The 15,655-nt window shown below is 35.6% G+C and overlaps 1 protein-coding gene across 4 annotated transcripts in view; it reads left to right on the forward strand.

Annotated features, from left to right (window-relative positions):
- The first annotated feature begins 5,466 nt into the window (after positions 1–5,466).
- Positions 5,467–15,655, forward strand: part of gabrg2 (gamma-aminobutyric acid type A receptor subunit gamma2) — a 66,956-nt gene continuing 56,767 nt past the window's right edge. For 2 of the 4 annotated variants that reach the window (XM_038302238.1, XM_038302239.1), the window contains exon 1: positions 5,467–5,969. In XM_038302238.1, coding sequence (XP_038158166.1) covers positions 5,824–5,969 — 146 coding nt within the window. In that variant the 5' untranslated portion in view covers positions 5,467–5,823. The remainder of the gene's footprint in view (positions 5,970–15,655) is intronic. The other 2 variants (XM_038302240.1, XM_038302241.1) reach the window with 1 other exon arrangement.

Below are 15,655 nucleotides of genomic sequence, written 5' to 3' on the forward strand. Positions count from 1 at the left end.
GTAGAACAGAAAATAAAGAATATTAGAAGGTAAAAGGGATCTGTTTTTGTTGGCCTTAGGATTGCATCTCTGTTATTCACAGATGATGTGGTTCTATTGGCTTCATCTACAGCTCTCACTCGAGCGGTTTGCAGCTGAGTGTGAAGCGGCCGAAATGAGGATCAGTGCCCCTCCAAATCGGAGACCATGGTCTTGAGCCGGAGAAGGGTACCTTCTCTGGGTTGGTGAGGATGTACTGCCCCTAGTGGAGGAGTTTAAGTATCTTGGGGTCTTGTTCACGAATGAGGGGAAGATGGAGTGGGAGATCGATAGGCAGATTGGTACGGCGTCTGCTGTGAAGTGTGCACTGTACCGGTCTGTTGTGGTTAATCAGGTTGGGTGGAGGTTTTTAGAGGAACCCAATGCAGAGATGGAAGCTGAAATTATTTCTTGCAGATGTAATAATTGGCAACTACTGTAGGTGGCGACTGAGGCAAACAAAAAAAATACAAGAAACCAAAGACTAGAAGCCCTCACTGAAAATACACACAAGGATCAAGAAATGATGAGGAAACAACAAAAATCAACTGAACAGGAGGTGTATATATCAGAAACAGAAACATTGTAAGGAGTAATTAGCAGAAGAGGAGCAGGTGTGGACAGAAGAATCTAAAAGGGAGCTAGGAAAAGGAGACTGACACAAGAGGGCAACAGAGGGTAAACAACGAATACATAAGAGCTTAATACAACCAAAAACAACTAGAATATCACAATATGGAAATAACACAAATGAGAACTCAAAAGAAAACCTAACAATAACCAAAACAATGACACTTTTGGAGTTTTGAGCACTAATAAATTTGGCCAAATTAAATCTGTATTATGACCGACAGAGCGAAATCCCAATTATAAGATGCTGAAACGAGTTTCCTCTGCAGGGCTGCTGGGCACTCCCTCCTAGATAGGGTTAAACATTTTTTCCCAAATATCCCTGATAACATTAAATGTTTCACAAAATGCAAACTTAGAAGTCACTTCATTAGTAAATAGTTTAGCTATGTGTACTTAGCCTTCTGTATAAATGCAACATTAAAGATAAATGAACACATCAGACAGGTCAAATAAATTGTGGATAAGTTTAGAGCTAGCTAGTTTAGAGTTAGTTTATGAAAAGATATCATCTATATATAAGAAAACCTGGTCATTAATATAAACATCCCTGCTGGGCAAGATGAGCATTAATCAGATCAGCAGCCAACAGCCTTAGGTCATCTTTAAAGGCACTGCAGAGGTGTGAGGCTGAGAAAGGAGAATCCGCCCAAAGGAAAACTATTAGTATTGCACTCCATAAATAAAATCAAACCAAAGTTGCAAGATGGAAGCCATCCTCTTTTGTTTTATTTATTTTTTATTTTTACAGTTCGGCAAAAAGTAATGTAGGGAACAGCTTACATATGTAGGAAGGAAAGAGCTTAGGTAAGATAAGACCAATACTTATTTTTTGGCCAAACTGGGATTTGCTATGTGGGGGAAACATCAGTATGTGATGGATTGACGACCTGTCCAGGGTGTACCCTGCCTTTCACCCATGGACTGGTGGAGACAGGCACCAGCGCCAATCCCGACTGATTAAGAAGGACAAGATGGACAGAAGGATGAATGGATAGACATATTGATGAAAACATCACTGCACAGCGATCTGACCACACCTGGTAGGTTAGGGAGCTTTTCTTCAGAAGAGACAGTTAAACTGGTCCAAGTTGATCAATCTAGCTAGATAGCCTAGGACAAAAACCTTTAAAAGCTTGTGAATTGTTGAGTCTGTTAATGTTGACCTTTGAGTTGCAAAATAATCCTGAGGATAAAACCAGGAAACAGGGATTCCCAAACAATTCAGATCATAATACCCAAAAATTATTCGTCAGATTTCTTTCACAAATAAATATAGAGAGTTTATATAATTAAATGTATTTTTAAAATATGATATTTGAGTATTCTGTTTAACCCTTTAAGATGGTATACTTCATCATATAATTGGATACTTAATAATATAATAATTCTGCTTTTCAGAATTTAATGGAATATTGAGCTGTTTAATATTGTCTTATATAAACATATTGTATATTACTTTTTGAATCAGTCTTTTAATCGGACATTTATTTGTTGTACATAAATTAAATGTATTAATTTAAAGATATATTAAAACACATGAAAACTAAAGTAGTCTACATAATTGAAAACATTTTTATTTTCTTAGAACGGTTCCCATGTGGGTCAAATTCTTATCCCACCCATAATTTGCTTTTTGTTTTTTTTATGTAAGTTACTATGACTGTGTTTGTAAGTTTCAATATAGCAAAAGTTCATTAGATTCTTTGTCATGTAGAAAACCAAATAACACAGCATTACACTTTCATAGTTAAAATGTTTTGAATACAGATACATTTTATAGAACTTGCACTACTGCTTATGACAGGGTGACTTATAGCAACACAGACCAGAGAGACCTTTCTCATGTTTGCCTCCAAAAGTTGTATTTATTGGCCAGGTTTAATAAATGGACCAAATTCCTTAACCAACATTATTTTTGAATAATTAAAATTTATTTTGTATCTCTATTTTATTCCAATTCAATAGTTCAATAGTACATTTAAATTTCCCAGAGTGTGCGGTGCACTTTCGGTATCCATATTAACATTTTGCTTCTGATATTTCATCTCTTTGGATTGAATGCCAGACTGTTTTTCATATCCAATAGCCAATACGAGAGATCATTCTGCTCCCACAGCTTGATGCTAACAGAGTAAGGCTGCAGTGTTATGTGTGTGGGTTGTAAAGTTGGAATGATGGGGGGACTGGGCATCTGTGCATTCACCATTGCCATTAAAAAGGACAATACCTCCCTCAACTGTTATTTAAAGATGACACAAGATATTGTTTCTGACCAACTCATGATTTTGTGTGCAGATACAATGGTTGCTAACAGAGATGAGATCACAGCTGATTATGTTTATGAGAACAGATACAAGTCTTTAAAGGGAAAGTCTTTACTTCCTTTCATGTGATCCGTATGTTTATCAACAGAAACCGAAATATATTTTGCACTTGCTCTCATTTAGACAAATTGTTTGGTTTGGTTATTGTTATATAAGCTGTAGTTGTAAGATTACTGTCTGTGTTTTATTAAAACTATGTAGTTACCTTTTAAAAATTGTAACTGGAATTTTGGAACCGTGTATATGTCATGATGTTTTAATTAATGTTTTAATTAGTGTGTTTTAATTGTGTGTTTTTTTTTTCTGTGAGCACTGAATGAAGGAATCTAATTAGACCTTTGTCCCTGTGCAAGACAGAATTTTATAAAAGTGGGAAAGTTTTGTCTAGATCTTCATCTACCAAGATTAATTCTGGCTTAGGAAGCTAAATTTTCTACAGCAGAATCTATGGTTGTCCTTACAATACTATTTTGTTTAACCTTAAGCTTAACATATTTCTGCGCTTTTTATATAGCTCACATCCTTTGCCCTGCTTGTATAGCTATGTAGCATTTGGGGTTCACAGCAGCTATAACATTTGAGGGACTTGATATTTCTTTATTTTACTATTTACTTGGAGAAAGTATTTTTTCTTTAATTTACTCTGAATTAGGGATTTTGCATATAATAAAAGCAGAGAGAATAGAGGGAAAGATGAGGCCGTATTTTTTTTTTAAGTAAAGTTGTCTATGTGTGTTTGAAGCTTTTATTGATTGCGTTCAATTATTAGAGAACAAAGATGTCTTATAGTTAAGGAAATTTAAATTTTGCCAGTATATTAAAAGCACTTTTAAATACTCAGTTTACCTAAAGCTACTATGGATAAAATGACAGGTCACAGTGGTCAGTATTTGAAATATAACAAATTATGACAGAAAACAAACAAACAAAAAAATAAAAGCAAGAAAAAAAAACATTCAATCTAACAGAGGAAGTTGTTTGTGGTTATATTGACAGTAATAATGGTTACATAGTGAATCATGAAGCAGATAGTCATACAAGTTGTGAGTAATACTCTTAAATATAAATGGGAGCTGGTTTCACATCACTCAGATATAAAACTGCAATGCTATTATTTTGTATCTTATAAGTCAAATCAGATACCAGTCAATAACTGAAGTCCGACAAGGAAATTACCAAAATTCATGACTTCATGTTGATTTGGGTTTGTCAGCTGTATATATATATATATATATATATATATATATATATATATATATATATATATATATATATATATATATATATATATATAAATAAAACACCTTTTAACAACAATAACCTCTTTCATCTGTGAGGGTGGGAAAAAATGAGGAGAGAAAAAAATCAGGACAGAAAGTGGAAGGTGACATGGTCTAATATTTGGTAAAACAACCAAGTGAAACTGATGTTAAACCTATGTAGAAGGAGTGCATTAGTAAGACGTGTAAATTATGTTAAGTTATTTTAGAATGCTTTTCTTGACAGTGGTCTTTGGTTGATGAGAACATAGGGAAGGGCCGAGGGGAGGTGATAGCATCTGTTGTGGATAAGACTAGTGATGACTTTGAAAAAGAATAATGAAACAAGTGTGACCACAAGAACCTCGACTCCCAGTATAGGTTTGAGTTTTAATGAGCACCAATTCACACGGTCTCTCAAGGAAAATTTGTGCAGGCAGATACAGCAAGTCTATTATAAGTTTGTTGAACTCAAGAAGTTTTTGGCATGTACAGTACAACGCAATAATAATCTGTTCTAAAGAGCAGTTCTTCTCTCACTGCATTTAAAAACTTAAATTTTCAATTAAATTCAATAATTACATGTAGAAATATTTGTCTACATTTGTAGGAGCTCAAAGCATTATTTGTTTACTCCTTTCTAAGTTTAATGATAATTTCGCTCCACATTAGCTGCTAAGGAGAGGAATGGTGATGGTGGTGGCTGTGGGGTGGGGACTTATATATTTGTTTCCTAATCACTTTTAAACCGTTTCCCGTTTGTTTTATTCACTCAAACAACCGGTGGTCATCATATTGAAACTCGGGGGTTTATGGAGAATTGCACTCCTATATCTTTTGTTGGGCAATTGTTTTCAAAGCTCTTCCGTATTCCAACAAATGCGCTTGGGATGCTCATTTATCACCACTAACGCGCTAATGAAGTTGTGAATAAGCTTTCGGGGTAGATACAGTAAGAGCTGAAATGTCGCGTCATGAGCTGTCCATGGTGCTGATCTGGAAAGAAAAGTCACTGAGTAGCAATGCTTTGTTAAACTCTGTACACTTTACTTATATATATATAACGGTGTATGTGTATATATATATATATATATATATATATATATATATATATATATATATATATATATATATATATATATATATATATATATATATATATATATATATATATATATATATATATATATATATATATATATTTCAGCTAGATACACTTCCGCTTTGTAAGACCGCGCATGTGTATCTGTGCTGCAGCAACGTGCATCGGTTCCTTTCCAACCTCAGCGTTAATCTGCATTCACTCTGAGGTTTTAAAGCTTTTCTTCTCAAACGCTCGTTGCATGAGTGTTTTGATACTGGAACCTTAGTCATCTTTGGAAGGTATTTTAGGCATCTTCCTGACAATCGAACAGGACACAGGCGAGCTGTTTAATATCGAGCTTTCTGACTTTCATTAATTCAGCTCTGCCTGATCGCACTTCGACTCACGTCAGTCCGTCGGTCTGTCTGTCTAAGGTGAAGAATCGCTGAGCCTTTACTGCCGGCGTGCGTAATGTATCTTAAAGAGGAAACACAGTAAGACGGACATGTCCATCTGCAGAAAAAAGGAAACGAAGATGATGATGACGGCTTCACCGAAGTCAATATTCAGGTGCTCAATAGCAATGGCGAAACCTTCCCTCCCACTGAAGCGGATGCTATGGGTTTTTATTGTTTTTAGTCTCTCTCAAAGGTAAGCAATAAATATCCATATTTCCTTTCATACTGTAAATATGTGTCAGCTCTGCGAGACAGCATATTTGTTATTCTGTTGTAATTGCACAAAGCGATGCGAAGCGTCCTCCCATCTAATACCACCCAGCTATTTTTAGATTTTTTTTTTCTACATTTGATAAGAAATAGGCTATACACCCGAATAAATGCCTGTTTCACCATTGACTCTAAATTAAATTATTTTAAAACACAACAACACTTATATCAAATTATTTATACAGATAAGAACAAATACCCACACACCCCAAAGAAGATGTTGTATATTTTTCCCCCTATTTATTATTAGACAGAACCCTGCCGTTAGATGCTTCGTTCAGATTCCCTCTCAGTATGTCTCTGGTTAGAAATAGCATAGTGGCTAAGTTGGAGGAAGCTAAAGCTACATAATCTCTCTTCAAGGATCAAGTCTATTTCAGGAGTCAAAGCTTCCTTAATAAACTTGTGTAGGATTAAGCCTCAGGTAATATATTGGAAAACTGTGGGTTTTATTTGACAGCTTGGGTATAATTTAGAGCATGTGTTTGATCTGAAATAGGAAGAATTTCAAAATGGCAGACAACCACACAGAGAACACCAGATTAAAGCACACTGTGGTCTAAGACAGCACAGAATAAACCTCAATGGTTTTCATTGCAGTTTGTACTGTGCTTAAGGTGTAGGTGATTTTTTTTTGTATAGGATAAAAGCTGTGTTCCTTTGGGAAGACCATTCCATTGAGTTGAGATTAAAAACAGCTGATGTCTACCCCCCCTCCTCCCATCGTTTCCTAATGTATTGCTTCAAGAGTGGAAAATGGAGACAGATAAATCAGTTTTCAGCACGTTAATCCAAAGACAGGGCTCATTGTCTCACCTTTCCTTTGTGAGGTCTGATAATTTCTAATTGTATACCCAATTAATGCCCCAATGTGCTTGAGAAAACACTGCATTCTTTCCATTTCCAGCTAAGATATTTCAGTTGAGATCTTTATACCTATTGAGTATAAACAATCATTGACTACTACTGCAAATGAGACAACATATTTCTCCAGTTAATCTTAATGGTCTGATAGATGAAATGATTGTTTTTAAACTGAAGTTGTTCATGTTATATAAACATTATTATATATGCATAATATAGGTCCTGCAGACTGTATTATTAAAATAAGACTGCAGTCGTATCACTAGTAGGACCTAATCTTTGCTCTGAAAGTCAATTATTATTAATTTATGAAAACTCTTACATAACATATTTCCCAAGTTCTCTACATGCTTTCAGTGTGATCTATGCTACTTTGTGACTCACTGACATCTGCTATGTGCATTGATGTCAGACTTCATTAGGATACATGGACCTGAGTGTACTGCCAGATATAGATATATGCTTGCTTTATCTATCTATCTATCTATCTATCTATCTATCTATCTATCTATCTATCTATCTATCTATCTATCTATCTATCTATCTATCTATCTATCTATCTATCTATCTATCTATCTATCTATCTATCTATCTATCATACTTGTCTTGTCTTAGTGTATTTTGTTGTTAATGTGATTATGGCAGTAGTGACTTTATTCAGTGGGAGCTTGACATGAAGACCATTTAACATTCAAGATAAATAAGAAGTTGACATCCAGGAAGTAGTCCTGGGAACATTGAACTTCTTGCCACCATCCAAAGACATGACTGTAGTGTGAGTGTGCTTTTGTGGTTGCATGTCCACTTGCCCAGGTTATACAGTACCAAACCTTTAACCTAAGCTGGGACCAACAGCTGTTTTAAATCTTCCAGTGCAAAAAAAAAAAAAGACTTTCATTAAGGAAGACTTGGAGGATGGATGACCATAGAAAAATGTATTGTTTATGTTTTTATTAGTGGTGCATGATATATCTTCTCTTACCAGTGGGTTACTTTTTGTACTGAAAAGAAGTATCTTCCCATTCTGTTGCCATTGGTGCATCTTTTTATGGAGGGGGAGTCTTGGTTATATGCTACTTGTTGGAAATGTTACAATATAAGTGTGTCCCTGAAACAGAGAAACATTCCTGAAATTTGTTAGGAAAGGGGTTATTTGTCATAACAGTAATATTGAAAACTTTGCCATCAGTACTTTCCATATTTTTTATTTTAACACACAGTAAGTGGTAGCATAGTTGCCCTAAAAATATGAAGAGTAGAAATGAAGAATTTGAATTTTGTGTTTGCTTCCTTATTGATGGTTTTTCTTTTCTTTCTCCTGCTTAACAAACTTCAAGCTAACAAAACAAAATTGTTCATGTTTTCCTAAAATTTCTACTGGGCCTTCCTTACCAGTCACTAGAAAAAGTCACAGTTGAATCAGGTATAGCTAAATAGCACTATGTTCAGTATCAATTGTTTCTATGTTGTCTGGCAGGGAAAGGAATGGATATATATTTTTTTTCTTCTACATTAACAAGGCACACTTACACTATACAATAAAGGTTCTAATCGATGATAAGTCTTTTGTCGGGTAAGATGGGATAGATTTATTTTTTCTCCCTTTTGTATCTTACATTTTTTGATCAGCCACTCATTTTATTTCACTAATGTCACAGTTCATTGTCTAAAATAGTTTATCATCTCCATGTGTTAGTGCTGAAGGTAAAACTGACAAAACTTCACTGTCAGAAAAATTAAATTTCAGATCTATTTGATCTGTTTTAAACAGAAAACAAACCAAAACTAAGCTGACTATAAAAGTGTTTCAGTGAAATGGAGCAGAGATAAAATGTAACACTTCACTGCCCATTTATGTTAGTATGCTTTGCACAACTGGGTATTGGTTTAATATTTAGACAAAATTTGACTAACATGTTGAAAGCTACTGTTATGTTTATTTGATCTTAAACCAGTCTGCCAATTGTTTTCTGATCTCTGACATAACAATTTAATGTTGTTAATGTATTGTTCTTGAAAAACCACGAGACAATACTCTACTTGTTTATTAGCTACAGTATATATTGGTGAAAAGGAGATAGCCTAAGATACTACTATGTTGATGTCTCAGGCGTTATTTTTTTTTTTATCATTGTAATTAATATCCTCTTGTAAATATGATGAGCTGCATTTGCTTTTTTAGTTTTTCCATTTGCTTTGATTCAACCTTAGTGTTTTTATTCTTATGTCTACAAACAATTACTGACATATGCATAAATAAAAACACAAATACTCATATAACTTAAACTTCCACTTATATGATGTAGTCCTATTTTCATCTAATACTTCAAGTCTTTAGGTATTAAATTAATAGGAAGACTCTTAATGCTGTCTGCACTAGAGATGTCCCGATCCAGGTTTTTGCACTTCCGATCCGATACCGATATTGTTTTTGGACTTCCGATCCGATACCAATACTGGCCGATACCAGCCTATCCGAGCATGTATTTAAGTTTAAGTTAAAGTATTTAGCCTTAGTTGTAAGACTCATGTTGAAAAGGCTTTTAGTACTCTTGATAACATCTAGCCAGCTGAATTAGGTGAGATTGAATAAAAAACAATGATTGGTAACAACAAACTTACCTGTTTATTAAGAGATAAACACAAACTGGACAAAATTATGAATAGCAATCTGAAATTGCACAGTGAACAGTAAAACCGTAAACAGTTAAAGGTGCAAGTATTACTGTAAGTTTTAATAAAAATGCAAAACAGAATATGGAAAATACTCTATTAACTAAGAATCAGGACTCTACTCTTGAAAAAAGACACTGCTTAAAAAAAAAAATCAGTGCAAATAATAGGGAACTATTACACAAAAATGCCTTATACTCCCCAATCTCCTCCACACCTAGTCTCCATCTATACATCCTGCAGGATAAAATAATCCCACACAGCTGACATTTTCCCCGCTATCTTCCAATTCACCTGTTTTAATGGTTAGGCTGGGAGACAGACCCAAAAAGACTTGTGGGTGTTTTGAAGGTGTTCTGGAAAATACGGACCGGATTCGGGGAACACTGGCGCAAAATAGTGGAATGGATTGTTTCAATAGGTGAAACTGGAAAATACGGACCGGATTTTTTTTTTAAATTGGATCGGCATTTTTACATGCTTTGCCGATACGCATTTTTTTGCCAATATCGGCGTCCGATCCGATACGTGGATCGGAACAAGCCTAGTCTGCACTACAGAACATAAGGCTATTTTTTTTATCTGAAATGTGTTCATACAGGGAAAGACATAATTCAATATGTTTAAAAAAGCAGTCCAGCTTTTTGGAAAAAAAAAACACTTTTTTCTAACTCACATTGCTATCCTATCTTCTCTCTGCCTCTCCTTGTTTATATTAAAAAAGGATTTAACATTTTAGGCATTCAATTAATGGTGGAGATGAAAAACTGTTAATTACATTCATTACAGTCTAAGGAAGATAACTGAGCAACACACTTTATCTTCAGACCTAGTTCAACATACTTCATCTTTTATACCTAGTTCATAACACAAGAAAGCCATTTGCCTCTGTGCTATTCTTTGGAGACAGTTTTGCAAATTCCAGGTTTATTATTATTTGATACAAACAAAAATACAATACTTAACCGAAATAAAGAAAAATAATATTGTTTTAACTTGTGTTTTAAGGACTTTTTCCAAGTTAAAAAGAAGAAAAGAAAGGATTTCTTGTAGCAGTCTGTCTTACAGTGGATATGCCTTTGCCTGAAAACCTTTTGTTGATGCTTGACAGTTTGAATATAAGCATGCTTAGAGTGGTTTGTAATATTCTTCATGTTATGTAGAATTAATTCTTAAATAATATCCAGATGTTCTAAAAAAACAATTCCAGAACAAAGCCTGCCTTCTTTATTAGCCAGTTCAAGTCAACGGCTTTGATGCTGCTAGCCAATAGATCATAGAAGATGCAACTGTGTCCTTGAGTGTTTTTTTAAACATGAACACACTGAAGTACCTCAAATTCCTCAAGAAACACAGGCTGCTTTGCCTCTTCTTGTAGATGGCTTCACAATTGCATCTCCAGTCCAGTCTGTTGTTCAGATGCATACCAAGCTATCTATACTCCACCATCTTCACTTCTTCTTGCATGTTGGTGATAGTGTTGGATCTATTCTTTTATTCCTAAAATAACCCTCGTTTTGCTGGTGAAGATTCTCAGTCATCCAGGTCATACTCATTCCAAAAAAGATAATAATAAAAAAAAAACAATCCACTGGACTTTGTTTCCAAGTTAAAAGATGTTTTGCTTCCCATCCAGGAAGCTCTCAAAATGTCAGAAATAGCATTGAGTCTGGGGCTTTGTAGGCACCTTCTGTTGGGCTAATGTATAAAGCCTCGAAAAAAGGGATAAAGAGACAACAATCCCTGAGTAGTCGTCTGTGTTTCTGACTACTTGGATAAGAGCCGATGAGAGCCATCTGGGAAGGTGTGAGAAGCATCATAGGCCACAACACAAATACCAGCAGTTGAAGGGACAATGGAGAGGGCAAATGAAATGGACAAGTTCTTCAGCAGGTTTGACAAGCCTGTGAACCCTACCCTGCTGCTACAGCAATCTCCCCCTCCCCCCACAATTCACCTCCTCTCAGAAACAGCACCTCAACCCCCAGCCTTCACCTGTCCCCCCACCTTAGCTATCACAGCACCGCCATCCTACTCTGCTCCTGAAGCCCAACCCATATCAATACCTTCTCTGCCTCACATCACCACAGACCAGGTCAGGGAACAGCTGAGGAGACTTCTACACAAGAAAGCAGCATGCCTAGACAAGTTGTGTCCACGGCTACTGAAAATGTGTTCTACTGAACTCGGGGAACCAGTACAATGGGTCTTCAACCTTAGCCTGCAGCTAGGAAGAGTGCCTACCCTATGGAAGAAATCCTGCATGACACCAGTTCCTAAAAAGACCCGGCCCAGAGAGCTGAATGATTTTGGGCCTGTGGCACTCACTTCACATCTGATGAAGACAATGGAGGGGATCATCCTATATCTTTTCAGACCTCAAGTACAAGAAGCCCTGGACCGCCTGCAGTTTGCATATCAGCCAGGTGTAGGAGTGGAGGACACCATCATCTTCCTACTACACCGAGTCCACTCCCACCTGGATAAGAGAATGCATTCAACACCATCCAGCCCTCCCTGTTTCGAGACAAAATAAATAGAATGGGAGTCCACCCCTGCCTGGTGGCATGGATCTCTAGCTACCTCACAGACAGGCCACAGTATGTCAGGCTGAAAGACACCATCTCGGAAACTGTATAATGTTTAACTTTCACTTATTTATATGGTCAGTACAATTCTGCAGTGCAAGTGCAATAACCCAAGTCAACTATTTTGTATTCTTCCCTTAGCTCTCTACTGTGCAGATGTGTTTAAATCTAAGGGAAACATATTTCAGAACATTACAACTTTTTTCGTTTGTGCTTTTTTGGTACTATATACACTCTTTTTATATTGTCTGTGTTATTTGTATCTTTAAAGGCATCTTGCTTTAACTCTTTGTACTCTATATAAGCTACTGGAACCAGAATTTTCCTGAAGGAGTAATCCCAAGGGCTGTAAATAAAGTTGAATCTAAGTCCTTTTACTATTTAATCACAAAAAACGTTTGTTAGGTAGCCTCTGATCCAGGCAATATTGTTGCCTCCACTTGAATCTTCTAAAGTTTTCAAAATAGTTAATCAGGCTGAATTCTGTTAAATATGTTCTAGAAATTAGATAACAGGATTCTTAAAGGTTTTTCTTTGCCTTGTCCAAATGAGAGTGGGTATGTTGAAGCAGGTGTATGATAGTACCTTCAACTTCACAATAATAAGTAAATTGTAGGGGGTCCTGATAGGTGTTAGTTTGGTTTTTCAGTTGAGCCAATAGGCATCTTTCTAGGACCTACAAGATTAGAGATGTCAGGGCAACAGTTGTATAGTCATTGAGAACTAAGTTTTATTTGCTACTAAAACAATACAAGAGGTCTTTCAGAATACTGGAACTATATCCTGAATCAAGGCTAAAATTTCAGAATTGCTGTAAAATATCACAGATATGGTGACACATATGTCCCATTCTCATGACTTCTAGGGATATGAGGTAGGGGAACTAAAGTAAGCTTTACAATTGTCTTATTCCCTAAGAAACAAACATATAAAAACAAAAGGGGCTGTGGCTGAGAAGGAAGATGGAACATTTAAGGTGGGACAGAGAAGTTTTGAGTCAAAGGACTTGGAAAGTTTGCTTGACTGTAAAATAGAAGGATATATACCCTGTTCCAGAACTGAACCTACTAAACAATGTGTGCAGTTTATTGGCTTTTTCCAGGTTTCAATCTTCCAGCTATAAGCATGAAGTCTCCTAATCCTGATCACACATCTCTTATACTGTTTTGCAGAAGCTTGGTCTCCATTCCATATATGGATTACCTTGACTCTTAGTTGCTTCTGTATTTTTCGGAATCATTCACTATCTCCCTTCTTTAAGGCTCTTTTTCGAAGTTTATCTATTTCACCTGGGATCTGTGATTTTTTTTTACTGGGAAAGCATCTCAGTATTCTAGTGAGGAGTACTTGTTATCTACTTTGAAGTTTATGTAGCACACCTTTACTCAAGGCAATGATATCCTTTTAAAAGACTTGGCAGATTGAATCCCTGGTAGTAGCCTATAAACAACTCTGCAGGGCTTTTTCATCTTCAGATTATCATTTTTTTCTTACCGTTTGTCTCTGAAAAGGGGAATTATATTCTAAGCACAAAATATAAGATTTAGATCAGATTTGTAGTTAGTTCTTGATAATAGACTGAACCAAGTGCAGAGTTTTATTTTCTATGGTAGGGCAATGTGTTATGACATTGTAAGTGTCATAACAGAAGTGCAGAAAATGATGTACAATTGAAATCACCAGATATTGCCACAAATGCTCTGGAGTTTTTTGTTTATAGCTTAGCAACAGCTGAGCTAATTAAATGATATTCGGTGTTGCAACAGGTTATGGTGGAAAGTAATTGGTTACCAAAATAAAAATCTCTATCAGCTTATATGGTCAGAAAGCCTGACAGAGAGTTACTGGAGTGGAAGATGTGATCCTGCAGCCATGTTCCCTGATACAGGCCAAAGTTAAAGATACCGAATTTCCAATATTCTGGTATAATATTGTTAATCAAAGATGTCTATGATGCAATAACTGATGGGAGAGAGCGCTTGAATTTACTCCATCTCTCTCTTCTTTTTGCTTCTACCACCTCCTATTCAAGTAATCTGTCATTTGGGAAATATAACAGAAGTATTATTTTAAATAATTTTTTGATACAATAATAAGCTGAGCCTGGTTGTAAAAACAGCATCTGTTTGTTATCAGAGCTGCAAACAAATAACGGACTTATGATTAAGTGTTGAGATATATGGTTTATCACATTAAGATTTGTTCCATGAGATTATTTGATAACATCCCCGCTGAAGTTAAAACGAGCTGGACTTTTCTATGAAATAGTGAAACGTAAACCAATCAGGCACTGGTTGACATTTTAATTTGGTTCTACAAGGACTGTTCATCACCCTCCCTTACCTCCAGCACAGCCCTGGTCTGTCACTGCCCAATACCCAGCATTTTTGCTTTCTGTGTGGGTAGATTTACAAGGAAGTATAGAAGAATCCGACTGTCACTAAGATGAAGTTCTGGATGAATGAAAATGAACTCTTTTTCTTCAGTACTTTTGGGGCTTTTCCAAAAATGTGAAGGACTGCCCAAGCCAATTCAAAAGATGTTCATACAGAAAAATACCAAATTATTTTAAAGTGTTGGGATGCAAAATCTACTTTATGTGGTTCTGTTTGTAAATTAAAACACCCAACAAGCTCATTTAGTTATCAGCTAAATAGAACCCATTCTGTTCTGCTGCATGGTAGAGCAGCATCAGGTTTTCAACAAAAATTGCTCATCTGCCAGGAAGGGGAGGATGTAATGACACCCTTGTCTGATGACAGAAAAGTGGAGAACATTGTGCGAAACATTTGTAATGTAATTGTTTCACTGATATACTTGGAGTGCAGCCCTATAAAGTAAAATGCAGAACTCCAGGGCTGACCGAGAGTTTTCTAACTTAAAAAATTAACATTAAATCCTGGATGACAATTGAAAAAAAAGAAACAAATTTTTTTATTGGAAATGCATTTTGTGTCTCAAATAACTTTACACACTGTATTTTATCTATTCTTTTGCTGCCTTAAGCAAATCAGGTTTTAGGTACACTACCAACTGGCAGTAAAGCATTTACCCTATATTGCATACAGTGCCATGTTATCATTAAAGTATTCTCATTCTTAATTGTCATAAATAGCCTGTAGCATCTCATAGATAGGTACAGAGAGTTCATATAAAGATGTACTTCCTCTGGCTTATCACAGTAAGAAGAGCCTTAGAAAAGTCATTTTAAATTCAGGTTATCTACTGTATATAGAGCAAATTCACAAATTAATAGCTCTTAAGGCAGTTAAAATACAGTTTCCGAGCAAATTAAATACATTTCAATTTGTTGCAGTTTATCAAACAGGAGACAAGATCAGGGCCAACATTTATCAAGAATCTTAACTTAAAGTAAATGTTACTGATGTCATATTATAAAATAAATCTAGAATTAATTCACTAAGAATAAGTTATTCAAGAAACACCTTAAACATTTAAAGAGATCTTAAAGTGAAAAATTGAA

This window comes from Cyprinodon tularosa, unplaced genomic scaffold (genome assembly GCF_016077235.1).
Source record: "Cyprinodon tularosa strain WSP-4 unplaced genomic scaffold, ASM1607723v1 ctg484, whole genome shotgun sequence".
Taxonomy (NCBI): domain Eukaryota; kingdom Metazoa; phylum Chordata; class Actinopteri; order Cyprinodontiformes; family Cyprinodontidae; genus Cyprinodon; species Cyprinodon tularosa.